The sequence below is a fragment of the Pezoporus occidentalis genome, unplaced genomic scaffold (genome assembly GCF_034315485.1).
Source record: "Pezoporus occidentalis ecotype Australia unplaced genomic scaffold, CSIRO_AGI_Poc_V1 ctg34, whole genome shotgun sequence".
NCBI lineage: Eukaryota > Metazoa > Chordata > Aves > Psittaciformes > Psittacidae > Pezoporus > Pezoporus occidentalis.
Window position 1 is genome coordinate 5,002,549 of NW_026915376.1, and position 16,100 is coordinate 5,018,648.

The following is a 16,100-nucleotide window of genomic DNA, read 5'->3' on the forward strand; positions in this document are numbered from 1 at the left end:
AGGCCAAGTCACTGTAATCCCTCTAACACCTGTGAAAGGAACAGTGCAGCCTATATCAAGTGAAATGATGGACGATAAAGGGATGTGCCATTTGTCCCACCCTGCAACTGTTTTTATCCATGCAACACCTTACATGCAGCCAGGGCCACCACCTGCTGCTTCATGGGAAGTCATAGTCCCTTCCTCACTGCAAACTGCCAGGACTGTTATATTCTAACAGGAAGGTGGAAAGGGAAGGGGACTTGCCCATCCTGTTGCATGTGGCCTGTCTGTGCTGCCGACCGGGACATGAAACTGGGCTGTGCAGCTAAGCAGCCTCTCAGCAGGAGCATGTGGCTGTGGCACCACCAGCCCTTTTCCTTTTACCAGGTAACACCAGGCCACATTGTACCACAGGTCACATTTTATCTGGAGGTGAACGGGTCCCTCCCTACTTTACAAGCCACAAGTTCATCCCTTAAGCTTTCATCTTTGAGTACAAAAAGGACTTAGGAGGACAGCCCTGACTGCTTTTTAGCTCCCGCAGGGTGTCCCAGCTGAAAACCCCTTTGCAACACTAGCAGGGGGAAACACAGGATAAGCCATTGGAGTTCCGGTGCCCCAGGGAGCCTCGGGATGAAGGCTATGGATCCAAGCCTGTCACAGCCCTCCTGAGGCGGTTACCTTGGTGATGGCAGCGTTGCCCAGACAGCATGTAATCCCCCGAAGCCAGCAGAATGTTAGCCTAGTTGTTTGTAAGGTGAGTTCTGCCACCCCTGCCTGCCTTGTGCAGAGCTGCCTGCTTCCCTTGCCCTCGGCAGCCCCCCAGCCCCAAGTGCAGCCCTCAGGCACATCCCCAAGGCACTGGCACTCCATTTCCCAAGAATCTTTGCCTGAAGCCACAGTTGCATCCTCAGAAGAAAAGGGATTTTGTTCACTTCCCAGAGCACAGGGCTAGGCTGCCGCAAAGGCCACCACCCACTCGAGTACATTGCTTCGCTGTTTTCATAGCCTTTCCTAACCTGGGATCCAATAAACAAATGGGTTTATAGAATCATAGAATGATTTGGGTTAGAAAGGACCTTAAGGTCATCTAGTTCCATCTCCACTGCCATGGACAGGGATGCCTTCCACTAGAGCAAGTTGCCCAAGACTCTGAACCAGGACTTGAACACTTCCAGGGATGGAGCATTCACCGCTTGTTTGGGCAACCTGTTCCAATACATCACCACCCTCACAATAAAGAACTTCTTCCTTATATGTAACCTGGATCTCCCCTGCTTAAGTTTTAACCTGTTACCCCTTGTCTTATCTCTACAGCCACTGATGAAGAGTCCCTCTCCAGCATCCTTGCAGGTCCCCTTCAGATACTGGAAGGCTGCTATGAGGTCTACACACAGCCTTCTTCAGGCTGAACAGCTCAAATTTTCTTGGCCTGTCTGCATAGGGGAGGTGCTCCATTCCCCTTATCATTCTCATGGCCTCCTCTGGACTTACGATATTGAGACAGACAAAGCAGTAATGCATGCCTCTGTCTTGGCTTTATACTCCAGACACTGGTTACTGATAGGAGGAGACAAGCTTTGGGACTGGATGTTCTCATTCCTCATGAGCTGGGTGGATTAGCTTGTTCTAGAAGTTTGTTCTACCTTAGCTGTCCAAACTCACTGTTTAATTTGTCAGAGGGTTTCTTACAAGCATTGTAAGATGCATCCAGCTTTACTAGGCTGGTTCCTCATGGGCCAAGGGCCTCACATACGGGTTCACCAAGCCACAGTGGTGTATGAATGGGGGAAGCACAGCAATGTGAGCCAGCAGTGCTCCCAACTAAGCATTTACACATATGGGCTGGTGCACTGCTGTTCATCCTTCCTTCGGAGTGATACCAGCCCTGCTTTGTGCTTGAAGAGAGTGAGACATGTCCCTGCCCTGTTCTTTGTGCCCTGGGAGGGGTGACCAGCTCCATGAGCTAATGAAGCTAAAGACAGACAGACAGCAGTTGACAGATGCTGCTGAAGTGGGCTCAGAGGAGAGCAAAAGAACAACTCAGAGGCAGAAATTAAGAGATACAGATCTGCAGCCCATGGGCCTCAGCATAAACCTTCTCCTGCTGTGTTGCGATGGTCATCAGCGGAGTTAACCTTCCACTCTCATCACAATCATTAAATTCCTGCTAACGCCGCTGTCCTATGTCTGTCCAAACAGCTCTGTTAACTGTCACCTCCCCACACGGTGAGCCTGGCTCCCCACTGCAGCAGCTCTCATTAATGCTGCTCTGGCTGGCTGATGAGGCAAGCGGCATCCGGCTCCAGAGCCCAGATGAGTTTTGTAGACAGCAGGGGATGTTTATCCAACATGGAGGGGATGAAAGTACAAACAAAGAGAGACCGTACAATTACTCAGGCATCGCTGGTCTCATTAAAGACAGTCTCCGTGACAGGAATTAATCTGAAGTGACAACCCAGTGAGCTAATTTAGCAAAGGGGTCTGGGGCTTGGCCCTGTGCAAATTTCAGGGGTTGCTCCAGCAGGTACAACTGAGCCTGCTCCGAGGACGGGAAAGGCAGGAATGTGTTAAATTGGCCCCGTTCTGGCCTGAGCCTGTGTATTAGAAGTTATGGAGGAGACAGCAGCCCCAGGTCTCCTTGAGGGGCACAATGAAGATTAAACTTCTCTATTGCACCAATACCTTCTCCTTCTTTCTCCTGCAGCCTCAGGTCATGGACGGGTTCCAGCTCATTAAGTGCACAGTAATTCTGCCCCTATTCCCTGTAACTGTAACCGCCAGCCCAACTCAGATCTTTCCTCCATGATGCAACCTGCTTGCAATATTGGACGGCTTTTCATCTCTCTTTAATGTTAAAGCAGAGCCCTGGGAAGGGCTAATGCACACAGAGAGAAACAAGCAACTTAAAAGGCTTTTTATTTTTTAAGCAAAGATCCGGTTTGGGGAGGCTGCTTTGAGTACCCAAGCAATGAAGAATATTTTCAGCTGGAGTGCGGTGCCCCGATGCCTTTCTATGCTATGAGAATACATGTAATTAAAAAAGATGACCAAACAAGTAGCCCAAAAGCCTCATGGCATCTGCCCGCAACTAAACCACTGAAGGCTCCTTGAGTTCACTGGCTAAAGGGAAGTAAGGTGATTGGCATTTTGATCAGCTGCCTTGGAGCAAGGAAGGAAAAACCTCCCAAGCTGTCAGGACGGATGTCTGAGGCCTCTGCCACTCCTCAGAGGGGATCTACTCCTCTCTGAATTGCCTCACGAATTGAATCTGCTCCTCAACACAATGCCACTGCCTAAGCACACCTGACTGATGAACACTGGGAATTAAGAGCCTCTTTGCCAAGACATACATCTGAGGCTTTACAATGAGCCTGCTCCACATTGCTATCGTATGTGCTTTGCCTGGGTCAGTGGCTCCAAGCTGTCAGGCTGTTTATTTGGTTTTAATCAGAAGTTAATTCTCATTCTACTGGAACTGGTACGTCTGCTGCACTGCTCAGCCTGCTCCACAGTGGCAAGAACAATCAGCTCCCGTGGAATTGCACCCAACTGTCTCACTGGGAGCCCCCATGCATCGCTTAGGAAACCAAATTCCCCCAGACTGCTTGCAATCCTCCTAGGAATGCCCAAGCCGAACCAGACCTCAGAAGCTGTTGAACAGGAAGAGCTGGAGGAGCTACAGCACCAGCCAATTAATAAGCAGCACTTTTACTCTCACCCAGACCCATTTTCAGCAGCTGCAGCAAGCAAATTTAATTGAAGGGCTCCCAGGTGCCTTGCAAAGCATCCTGCTACTTGGGGATCTTCACATTACATATGCCAAGAGCTCTTCAAGCGAACCAGGGAAAGTGAAATGAAAAGCAGCAAACCATTTTACAACCAGTGCACATCCCAGCTCAGCAAGAGTTAATCCCCTCAGACAGCCCCTCACCACTCCTAGACTGCAGGCTCCTGCCACCACATTCATTCATCCTTCAGATGCTGAAGAGCACCTGCCAAGGACCACTGAAGCTGAGGAGCTCCCAGGGCTGGAGAAGAAGGTGGGCTAGCTGGCTGGGTAAGCTTTCATTAGCTTGATGCTGGTAATAAATCAGTAGTGTCTGGCTGCATGTAAGGCCTGTTTTATCTGAGGAGAGCATTCCACTTCAATCCTAGCTCTCTAGGGGGATTTTTGTACCCCGGAAGGCAGTGCCTGGAAGGCAGTGTATCCAGGGAGGAGGGCACACAGGCAAACAACAGCTCCTCATTCAGGCAGACAAATCCCCTTTCTTAAGAGCTCTCCAGTCAGCAACATTTTTAAGCTTTTGAGCTTTTCACAATTATATTCAGTAATGTCACTATGCTCTGCAGTCCAATGATGGAACAGCAGGATACAAAGCTTAGCCTAGGTGCCCCAGCACGGAGAAGGTGCAACAAGGCAAATAAGCCTGTGAGACAGGGAAGAGGGTGATGGCCCAAGGAAAATAGTGAAAGCTCAGATGTCACAAGGCTGCTTGGAGCCCAAGTGAGACATCATGGGCAAAACATCAGGAACACAGGACAAGGAGCGCAGAGGCAATGCTGGGAAGCAGCAGGCTGGAGATGAGAAGGGATGTGATCCACATTTCCATTTCATGGAAATGAAAAGGGCTCAGTGAGATCTCAGTATGGCACATGGAGGTAGAGACCTCATCATGAAATGCAAGTGTCTTCACTGGAGGGAGGCAATGAAGAGATGATACCATGAAAGCCTTTTCCAGAGTGTTTCCTACTTGTGCTTGATAAAGTGGTAACAAATCTCCCCTTCTTCCTCCTCTCTCTGCCTTTCGTTATTCAAACCAAGGCCAGCACGATGGCACCTGTAGCCATTGCTAAGAGCCTGCCCATACATGAGACTGGGCTACAGCACGGCCATGGCGTAACAGTCCTCTAAAACACACTGCTCAATACTCATAACTATGTGGTGTAGCTGATGGGGTTATAACAGTAGTAATTGATGGGGTACGAACAAAACCAGGGGGGTTAAATTTCCATGGGCACTCAGCTTACTTCATGTCATAACTTAAAGCAGAAATGTGATTTTCCTTTCTCTTGATCCCTTTCAGTAGAAGCTCAATGCATAAAAGATATAAGATTACTTCTAGGCACCTTGCAAAAGGAAAAAAAAAAACCAAACTCCTCAACATCACTGGAGAAGGATAAAAATCACAAATTAGTTCATGGAGTTGCAGTGCTGATAATAGCGAAACTTGGCTCAGAGGGAAGGGGTTCTATGACAAACTGCCTTCATTATTAGAGGCTCCCCTGTGTCCTGTATTCTTATTAAGCACTTCCAATGTGCTCTACACAGTCTGAGTAACAAACAAAGGCTGTCCCACCCCAGAGAGCTCACAATCAAACAGAGACATAAAACTGCAGCCTACTGTGCAGAACTAGAGGAAAGAGACACTTGGATCTTTTTAATTATTTTGTTTTTTATCTACAGTAACAAACTTTTCCTCACAAAAAACATTTGCTTCCAAGCTACCACTGAATGACAAGAACCACCAATTTTATGTGTCCCCATTTTTAAAAAATGTTGAACCCAGCCATTTGCTGAGCTTGGATGAAAGTACCTTGTAATCCTGCTAGGTTAATGTGCTCTTTAAAAACACTAGACCCTTTTTCCCTAGCCTTCTTCAACCAGTCATCTCTTTAGATTCCCCTCAGTTTTCCCTCCTCATCCCCCCATATGATTTCCCTTCAGACTCAGAAACCTTGAAACCCACTTCTCTTCCCCTGCTGAGTTTATATAGTCTAAATAGCTTCATTACTGTGACAGTACAAAAGCCTTTCTCCAACACAAACAGCTGATGACTTTTTCCTGCAGTTCCTGCCTGAAGAGCTCTTCAGCTTACTCTCTTTATTTCAAACAAGTGAGGAGTATGGAATTCCACTTGCTTGAGTCTTTGGCATATAGAATCTACAATTCCTACTAATGACCATGGGGTTTTGTTCGCATTAAAACCCCATTCAAAACACTGAGCATGAACAGTCTGATGGGAGGCAGCAGAGCCTTGAAAGCCCTTGATTGTACCCAACACCAGGTGTAAAAGCAGATGCAGAGGCGTACAATTGGCCTGTCTCTTCAACTCGATGAGGAAGGTGCAAGACCAAGAGGATCTGGCAATTTCATCACCTTCAGCTCCTCATTGGCAAGAAGACATTGATGCAACTGCATCCTGAGAGGTCCTCTTCCCAAAGGCATGTGTTGAGGACTTCAGAAGAGCAGATCTTACCTGCCGGACTTCCAGGCGGTACTTGAGGATGGGATCCACAGCATCAGGCTCCTTCTGTGTCCACTGCAAGATGTATGAGTAATTCTTGGATTGCTTCTGGCTCAAGGTGGGGTTGGGAGTGTCATAGTAAAACTCTGGGCTGTAAGCCTTTGCTGGAGGGGAAAAAAGAAAGGGGTAGAGGAAAGTAAAAGTGTGGGATAAAGGGGAACATAAATTACAGAGAGACACAGTGAGAGTGGAACAGTTCCATCTGCCCAGCTCGTCCACTTGCCTTTGACATGATGAACACTTTTACTGTTGCAGCCGGTGTTGCACTGATGCACCATCATTTTCTGTGAATCATGACTGCTTTCAGAGCCTAAACTACTGGGGAGGTTAGCAGCCCTGCAACACCAGCGGGGCTTGACTGACACCAGAGAAGGTGGGAACAACTTCAGTTCTCCAGACAGAACCAGCTCTAATATTTTCTGTCTTACTTTGCAGTTTAGATTGAGGTAACAGCTTTAAACAGGTATTTCTCCTGTTTCATCTGCTGCTTTACAGAGTCTCCTGCTAACAAACCATGAGGAAAGATCGTTTGGCCAGTAGGTCATAGGAAAAGTGTTATTTATCACACAGGGACCATAGCATTAAAAAGGAGACCTTGCTCCTCCTGCATCAACCCTGCCTTGGCAACACAGTCCTCCAGCCTCTTTCTAACATGACAGTCAACTCGGCAGCAAAGGGGACGCTGACCTCAGCCTGGGCAAAAACAGCAGGAGCTTTTGAAGGGACAGAGATGTCTTTTCTAAACCTACATCTCCCCTTAAAAACAGAGGGCAGCAGGAGGAAGGGAAACATGGGAGAAATTATGTACCAGAGAGAAACTGGATAGTTCAAAGAAGGGATTTCCTGTCATTTCCCCAGCCGCTGCTGTCCTGAATCTCTACCAAACAGAATTCAAATGCTGCTGCCATGCAGCCCAGTGGCTGATGGACTAATGCACAGCGCCCAGAAGCAACTCAAGAGCTTACCCACAAATGGTTTTGCCCTATTTGTAATTACCTTCATTTCACCCTGTGAACTTCAATTTTTGGCAAATCCTGTCCTGGCAGGAGCTGGACCTGAACCCAACCTCTCCATTCTGGATTCAGGTCCAATCTGGACCTGCACAGACCAGAAAGATGGCTGGGCAGCAAGGGGTGCTGGAGAGCAGAACAGGCATAAACATCATCTCCCCAGGCAGTTTGCTGCACCTTTCCACTTGAATCACAGGACCTGCCATTCTGTGTGGTTATAATTAGTCTTGACAAGATTCAATGTTTATTTTTTATTAACTCAGATGGATAATATTGATGTTTATTTTCAAGTCCTTTTTTTCTTATTATTTTTATTGACTTGGATTTTTGCACAAGTGAGAAGTTCAGAACCACCTCAAAGACTAATTGCTGCTTATTCAACTTGTATTGACTGTGGAAGTCAAGCTTCATAATAGATTCTAATACAATATCAGAACTGATGATAATCATCCTCTTGCATGATATTAATTCCTTATTAATTGACTTCAAGATAGAAACAGAAGCTAAAAACCAGCATTCAAATAGAAACAAAGCACATCAAAATACTTCTGGAATTCCCTTTCCAGCAACTTAACCATTGATGGGAAGTTTTCTCTTCTGCTTACAGCTGATGGGAAGAGCTAAAGGTTTTTCAGTCCATCTTTCAGGGGTTTCCTGTGCTTGTGGCTAGTGAGAGTGCAGGTGGGGATCAGTATGGACTGCCCTGACAACTTGCTCAAGAGGATGGGATTGGATGTCTCACTGTCCTTCCAAAACAACTCAGAAAGTTAATCTCCCACCACAGAAGAAACTAATCCCACCCTGGTCAGATTTACACACTGTTTCCAGTATACCTGAACACCTCACAGTCACAAATGAGTCACTCACTCCCTGTCAGATAGGAAGGTTTATGATACTTCTTTCATAGAGAAGAAACAAAAAGAGACTGTGCCATCCTCCCTGCTTGTACTGGAAGGCTGCGGCTGACAAGAATTACAGCTGCAGCCCAAGCGCAGCAGTCTACCTACTGGATTATTTTTCAGGTTGCCCTACGAGCTCAGAAGGTCTAATTGATTTCTAACTGTCCAAGACACAGGCAGAGATGTCTGGAGGTGAAAAGGTACCATCAGATACCAATGCTATGGAAACAGAGAAGGGAGGAAGGAAAAGAAATGCTTGCTGCTTTCCCAATGAGTGGTTTCTAGGGATGAATGCTGCTTTCCGCTGAGGGGATCGTATCTTGTGGTGCACAGCATGGCACATCAGGTGGCAATGTATTTGTTACTACTTCCAGCAAGAAATTCAGGTCCTGGGAGCATTCCAAAGCTTGCTAGGGACACAGTTTGCTGTGGCGGCTGAAAGCAGGATATGGTTTGCATCACTTAGTGACATGAGAGTTGCAGGCATATGAAGAAGGGGTAGAGAGGGACAAAGTTCTCAAGCAAAATCCACTGCCAAACAAATTCCAGCAAATCTCAAGGCAAGGGAGCAAGGTCCTGAAAACGGACCCAAACAGTACAAGTGGTTTGGACTTCCCCATTTCTGAGCATCACAGAGTTACAGCATACCTGAGCTTTTCCAAACCCTTGGAAAGATCTGCTTCAAAACCAGGCCTCTCCAAATGTTATTTATTCTCCTTTGTTCAGCCCTGACTTGAAAAGTATTATAAATTGGCCCTAGGCTGACAACCAGCATTTTGGCTGAATTTATGGCTTATTAAGGCAACTTCACTGGAAAACTCTTCTAGAAACTGGTGCTCAAGTCAATTCTGGGGTCATGGAAAACTCAGGTTTAATGATAGCCGGAGAGGCTAGGTCAGATGTGTGGTTTTAGATGCTATAACTCTGCCATCCCTCTTTGCAGGTGCTGGAGAGGAGTCCTGTTACGGTGCCTGCTGGATTCACAGAACACTGTGAGCAGCAAATCCACTGAGCATAGTACTCACTCCCAGCTCATGTTTGTCCCAGTGGGCACCATGAAATGCAGGCAGATAGCAGACGTAAAGAAGGTACAGGAACACATCATACAGTTTTTGTTTGTTTGTTTGTTTTTAAAGGGAAAAATAGATAGAAACCTGTTAGGAGGATGTAGAGAGCCTTTCACTCCCCCTTGATCAATACCTGTCTACAATAGAGGCTGTCCAAGCTTGAAAACTGGTGGTATAGCCTTGAGTATCTTTCAGGCAAGTGGTCAAACACTGCTACAGTGTACCAGTGGCTGGCGCTAACTGCTCCAGCTCCGTCCCAGATTTGAAGAACTCGATTGAGGCAGGTCTCCCTGTTTGCTTATGGAAATTCATCTGTTCTGAGCACAGCACTATGCTCAGGGGAGGCAGTAGGGGTTGCCTGTACCGGCACTAGTTTATGGGAGCAAGCTTCCCCTCTCCGCTATCCCATCTAACAGCTCACCCCGATGTGCACTCTGTGACTTACCGGACACCTGGAAGAGGCAGGTGGAGACCCCCACGTCGTTGGAAATGCTGCACTCATAGCTGCCGCTGGTCTCCCGGCTGACACTGTCCACCTTCAGCTCCGAGTAGTCCTGCTGCTCTGCCAGCGGCTGCGCCAGAAGGGACCCGTTGAAGCGCCAGACGGAGGTGGCCACCTTCATGGGGCTGCCCTTCAGCATGGTGCAGCGCAGGGTGACGCTGCGCCCCATACCCTGACGCACGTCCTGGAAGGGTGGCTCCACCACAGGGGGGACTGGGGACAGAACAGAGCAACAGACAGGGATGCCATCAGGTAACACACATACCTTGTTAAGCACAGTCACCACAGGGGTGCCTCTGAGGGGATAAACACCTAGGATTTCCAAGAGGATATTGATTTTCTAGCAGGAGCTAGGCTTCATGAAGCCTAAAGCAGCAAGTCATCTGACATCTCCTTCTGACTGGGCTGGGGCCACCTCTCACATCACTCCTATTTACTAGGTAGGGGTGGTCTTTAGTAGGTACTGATCCCACACTGAGACACTGCTCGGAGCAGCTACCAAGCCTTGATCTTTCATGTGAAAAGTGCAGCTCCAGCAGTTGTGTGCCATAGCTTGCAGCCAGTCCTCAAATATTAATCAGAATAACCATGGTCCTCATACCCAGTATAAACTGCACTCCCTGAGCAGGCAGATATGCTCCCAAGCAGTGACATTCATGTTCTTCTGGTCAACATTCGACACGGTTATCTTCAGATGAAGGGATATACACTAACTGTCCCCACAGAGCACAGACCTCAAGGGGTGTTAGAAGGCCTCTCCCAAATACATCAACACAATAGGGACTGGCTACAGGTACTCTGGATCTATTTTTACCTCTAGCAACAATTCCCTTACACTGGGAGGTGAGTCATGTGTCTCCATGTCAGCTTCTCTACCAGTAGTGAGAACTGTGATGTGTTGCCACCTCCTATGTAAAGGGAAGCTACTACATCTTCTTCTTTAACACTTGTAAAAATTCACAGGAACCTCACAACTTGGGCATTGTTGGGGCAGAGCAAGAAGACTGCTCTGGACTGGTATTGCTTGTGTTACCCCTTATTTGGTGCAATGGCAGAGGACTTCAATCTTCACAGCCGTCTGATGAACGTGTTTCACTTGCAGTAAACAATTAAAACACTACAGCACAGGAACAACCAGAAGCTCTTCCTCTAAAATGAGAGGAACTTCCTGAGCACAGAACAGCTGTTAGCCTGAATGCAACAATTTATAGCACCTCCAGCACAATCACAGCTCACCTTGTCCAGGTTCAAAGCATCTCTCTTCCACAGAAAATTCTATGCACTACAGATCTACAAAGCGCCTGCCTCCTCTAAAGGTCCACAGAGCTGTCAAGCAGAGACAGGCTCAAAGACCTGCAACACACAGCATCTGCGATACCACAGACACAGCTCCACCAGGAACAATGGGTTACACAGCCTCCCTGCTGCCCTGAACATAAGTGTGCCCAGAGAGCTCCAGTACACCAGTCACTTCCCCCCTGTAGCCTCACCCAGCAAGACCCATCTACAGCTCCATCTCTATCTTCACCACAGATGAAGGTGGTACATGCACCACCCCATTGGTCTGCATGCACAGTGTCCCCTCTCCCAAGGTCTGCATCTGGGGGTACGCAGTGTGCAAGCATCCCCTCCACCTGACAGCTCTTGTTTGACAGTGGCTGATTGTTTTCTAGGTACCTGTTCCCAACTCTCAGCCTCCAGGCCCTTGGCTGCACTTAAGTGGATTAAAAACAGCCCTTGACTGAGCTCATGTTGCCGTGCTGAGTGGCATGGTCAGCTCATTACAGATGGCTTTGCTAGTGATGTGTCTCTGCGGGTGCTCCAAGTGCTGACTTGCCTTTGGCTCACACGTCTCCCACCTCACAGTGAGAATAATGTGAGAAGTTGTTTGATTAGACCTAGTGCCATGAATGTGTCATCTCCATCCCTAGCTGCTATCCCATTTCTTGGGTCACATCTGCTCCTTAATTGAAGTTGGTGGGGTCTCACATTATAATGAAGGTTAGCTGGTGATGTAGGGGGGAAAAAAAGGAAGAAAAAAAAATAGAAAAAGGGGAGAGAAAGAGAAAGAAAGGCTTAAGAAGTGGCACAGCAGCTCCAGATGTATGCAATGCAATCTATCCAATGAGGAGGACAGAGGGGGTGGGAGAGCAGTTTCCCTCACTGCATCTCTATACAGAGCTGGGACAGGGAAAAGTCTGAAACTGCACAAAGTGCCCTCTGCAAGGACACATGCTGCAAGGAAAGTGGCCTCCTGGACCACACCAAGGAAGTGTCTGGGGCTGGTAAAGGGCCACAGAGGAGCAGGGGTGGGAGACTCCAGATGCTTCCTTAGGTCACAGAAGCAGCAGGGCAGCCAAGGATGCAGAAGATATTCAATCTTCTTCAGCTGGGAAACGGGATTTACATGATTTACACGGGGACAGGCTCTGGGCCTATGTTATCACCTTGCGAAGGGAATGTCTGAAAGTGCCTATATAATAAAAACTGATTGCATTTTCTCCTCTTGCCTCTGGCACTAGGAAACGCCCAGTGAGCATCAACTCTGCAGGTAACCCTGGAGCCCCTGGGGTTTCTGGAGAGAGAGCTGAAGCCAGTCATCCCGTCACTGCAAAGGATGCAGTCCTACGCCAAGGGGCCACTATTCCCAAAAGCCGCCAGAAGACATGAAAGCAAAGAAAGGTCAACAGCAATTACAGAGCCAGACATCAGTTCTGGCCTCCAGTGACTATTGGGGAGCCCATATTTCTTCAAGTAGCTTGTACATAAAAGGAAGACCCACTATCAAGGCTAGAATCAGTCTGCAAACCCTAGCAGATAACAACACAGCCTTTTCCAATTTCAGTCTTAAACGCAAATAAAGCTTGTTTAATTGAGCTGGTGCTCTGATTCCCCAGAACTGGGAATCAAACAGGTCCAGGACATATGAGATGGTGATTGTCTCAGAGCAGAGACCTCCAGCATGCTCCCTGCATGGACACCTTTAGGGAGCTGCAGGAAATGATAATGATTTTCCAGGTGCCTCTCATATCCACAGGGAAGCAACATCCCTGCTGGCTGCAAGGGAGCAATTCTGTTCTGGCTCATTAAGCTGCCATGATACTCTTTGGGAGCTTGGATATCAACCCCAGTTTTTAGCCCATTTCCAAAGGCAGAAGTCCTTGTCCAGGGGCTCCTCAAATGCCTTTCTGTATCTCTCCTGAACTCCTGTGCATGTAGCTGAAGCAGCCACGTTGCAAGCAGCAGGTTGCAGCCTTTCAAGGAGGTTAAAAAACCTCTCTGCATATACAGGTCTTCGGGATCCCCTGGTAAGAAACACAGCAAATATAGATGATTACTGTTTTCTCTTGGCATGCAACTTAATTCTAGAAGAGATAGCTGAGAGGAGGAGTGATGAAAGGGGTGAAGAGGGCAGTGCATTACCATTTTAGGCAACACTGAAAGAGTGAGGCTCCTCCAGCAGCCTTGTTAAACTGGCAGCCTGCCTTTGCAGCAGGAAAAGCTCGCTGGGAGCAAATCAATTCAGTGGAATACAGTCAACCTACTCCAGCATGCCAGGCACCCTAAGGCAAAACTGGGTTGCAGGCAGCTCCCCTGATGCGAGCCGGAGCAGATGCTCTGCACTGAAGGGTTGCTAAGCTAGCACAGTGTTCATAATGATGAAGGGCAAGAGCAAGGGATGCACAACAGAGAAATGTCAAGTGTCCAGGGGTGTTGCTTTGTTCCCCAATAATCTCTTATTTTCTTGGTTTCACCGGAAATAACCAGGACTGAAATGCTCATCCTGCTGGGTAAGCAAGAAGTGCACTGCTTGTTGAGATATGGTCAAGCCTGTAAGTATTTGTTTTAAGTCTATTTTTATTTAGCCTTGAGGAAGGGAGGAATGTCCTTCCTTACAAAAGCCAAAGTGCTGGGGGAGAGACCAGTGTTCTTACACTGTTACTGTACTATCCTGTGTGGTCACAGCTTAAGAAGGGGTACTCCGTGGTTCCTGCAATACTGCCTCATTGCTGCAGGTTCTCATCAAATCCACACGCCTCCAGAAGGCAGAGAGGCTTCTTTCACCAGCGGTGAGGTCAGAGCATCCCAGGATGGCAGTGATGCACTGTGGAATTTTTTTCACTTGTTGGGTAAATACAGAAAGAAAATTTGAAGTGGTTTGTTGTTTTTTTTTCCACTTTAAAAAATGTGGATGTTGTCATGAAGTTGCCTGATCTGGTGTGGATGAAAGGCAAGAAAGGCTCATGTTGGAGTGGACTGATGCACAAGGATCAATGACAAGCTTAAATACAAACCAGTATCCATAGAATAGGGGAACAGTGGGTGAATAGACCTCACATTAAGAGCTCAGGCAAGAACTGAGAAGGTCAAAAATCCTAAACACCACAGTACAACACTATGATGCAAGACACATGCAAAGTCTGCTTTCCCACTGTAGTGTGAGGGCTATGAATAGAACATCCTGGTCAATAACCACTGCTGGCTCGTTTTGAAAGGGCTGTCAGAACTGAGGAGCACACTCATAACCTGCTTTCTGACTCACAGATAGCCCTTCACCCCTCTGTAGCGCCCTGACCAGCAGCTGACAACAGGCATCCCTGCAGGTGGTCAGCCGCCTTGTGTTGCACCATGCCCATGGCAGCTGCACTCTCATTTTTCCATAGGGATATACTTTCCACAATGCTTCCTCTGCTGCAAAGAGAACCATAGGGCAGCAGTGTCCAGGTGGAGAAAGAGAAGCAGAAAGAAAGCCTGCCTGAGGTCACATGAGCCAGGAGCAGCAGGCAGAAGCAGCACGAGTCCTGTATCCTGACCTGTGCTTCAGCCCTCAGCCCAGGCTTCCTACCCTGTGAAAAACACCCTCTACTCTACCCTCCAGATCCAGTCACATTTACATTTTTATTTAAATCTACAAAGTGCAACATGTAACACAAGTGATGAAAATAGCGAGCCTTGCTAGATTAGGACACAGCTTTATTTTCAGCAGGTCTCATCTCACTGCTGAATGACTGCCTCCAAGCTTAGCCGTGCAATCACAGACTCAGTGGGAGTCCTGCTTGTAGTCTTCACCTTAGCCCATGTTGACAGCTAATTGACCACTCACTTGCTGGATTAACATTGCAAAGGACACACAAATAACCTGGTATGAAAGACAGCATTTCATGTTTAATTATAATTATTAGGAGTATTTCATTAACCAAAATGGCTAACAACACCAGGCTGTAATTTCTCTCTGGAAAGCAAATAAGCACAGGCTGCTATTCGGGTCCTATGAGATCTGTATGACCCCCTCCAGCATCCATTTAAATTCTGACAGGTACCCTTCTGCAGCCATACTGGATGCACTTCCCTAATCTTCTCTAGACAACCAAAGCAATCCAAGCAAACCGTGCCTTCCTCATCCGCCATCTAGTACCATAATCTGGGGTAATAAAGATGTCACAGGCACCAAAGATACTGCATCCCTGCTTTCACAGCAGTTAGAAAACTGTATAGTTTCAGATCTAGGAGAGACCAGAGCTGGGATGCTCTTTTACTGTCACAAGGCTGTGAAATCACAGAGAAGGAATTCTATTCCTTGCAACAGCACCCACACCACAAGAATGAACATTAGGCACCAACAGTTTTCCATGTGGAGACAAATAACCCAGTAATATTTACAAGCCCAGTCTCATCTGCTTGTTTCTGAGGGATCATATAGTTGAAAGTTAGAGGAGAGGAGATGGAGGAAGCTTTTTCAACCTATTTTAGCTAAAAGCCAGAATATCTCTTTCATCTTCTATGCCTTTTGCCTTTGCATTTCAGCCTCCCTGCTTATAAAGAGATAAAAATGTGTATTTTTTGCAAAGTGCTTGAAAGCCAAGTCACAAGTATTGTTATTTCAAACAAAACAAATTTTTTGCATCCCTTTCCTGCTAGACAAGCAAGTGCAGGGTCTGGAGAAGCAGGGCTCAGAGCAGAGAAGGCTTAGTTCTGTGCTAGTTGTCTGCTTTCAAAAGAGGAGCAAATGAAATATATTCACTACCAGCTTTTCTGCTTTCCTCTTCTCTGAACTTTCCAAGCCAATTAGCTCAACCAGTCTTCACCTTGTTTTAATAAAGAGGGATTTACTAAAGTATTTCCTCTTATGCATGATGAGCTGTGCTGATTAGTACATGAGACCCCTCACTGACTTTCTGGAGTGCTTTAAAGAAAGTCCATCCCAGGTGGGAATATCCAGACCTTCTGCCTCACAGATATGCCTCCTCAAAAAAGATCTGCCTCAGACATGCTGAAACACCACTCAGACTCACTGCCCAATTAATTCATGCTAGCAAGACAGTACAAAGACA

General features: G+C 47.2%; 1 protein-coding gene across 2 annotated transcripts in view; it reads right to left on the reverse strand.

Annotated features, from left to right (window-relative positions):
- MDGA1 (MAM domain containing glycosylphosphatidylinositol anchor 1) overlaps positions 1-16,100 on the reverse strand; it is a 150,928-nt gene that overhangs the window by 42,791 nt on the left and 92,037 nt on the right. For both annotated transcript variants that reach the window (XM_062629651.1, XM_062629652.1), the window contains 2 exons: positions 9,712-9,981; positions 6,243-6,394 (listed from right to left, as the gene is read on the reverse strand). In XM_062629651.1, coding sequence (XP_062485635.1) covers positions 6,243-6,394; positions 9,712-9,981 — 422 coding nt within the window. The remainder of the gene's footprint in view (positions 1-6,242; positions 6,395-9,711; positions 9,982-16,100) is intronic.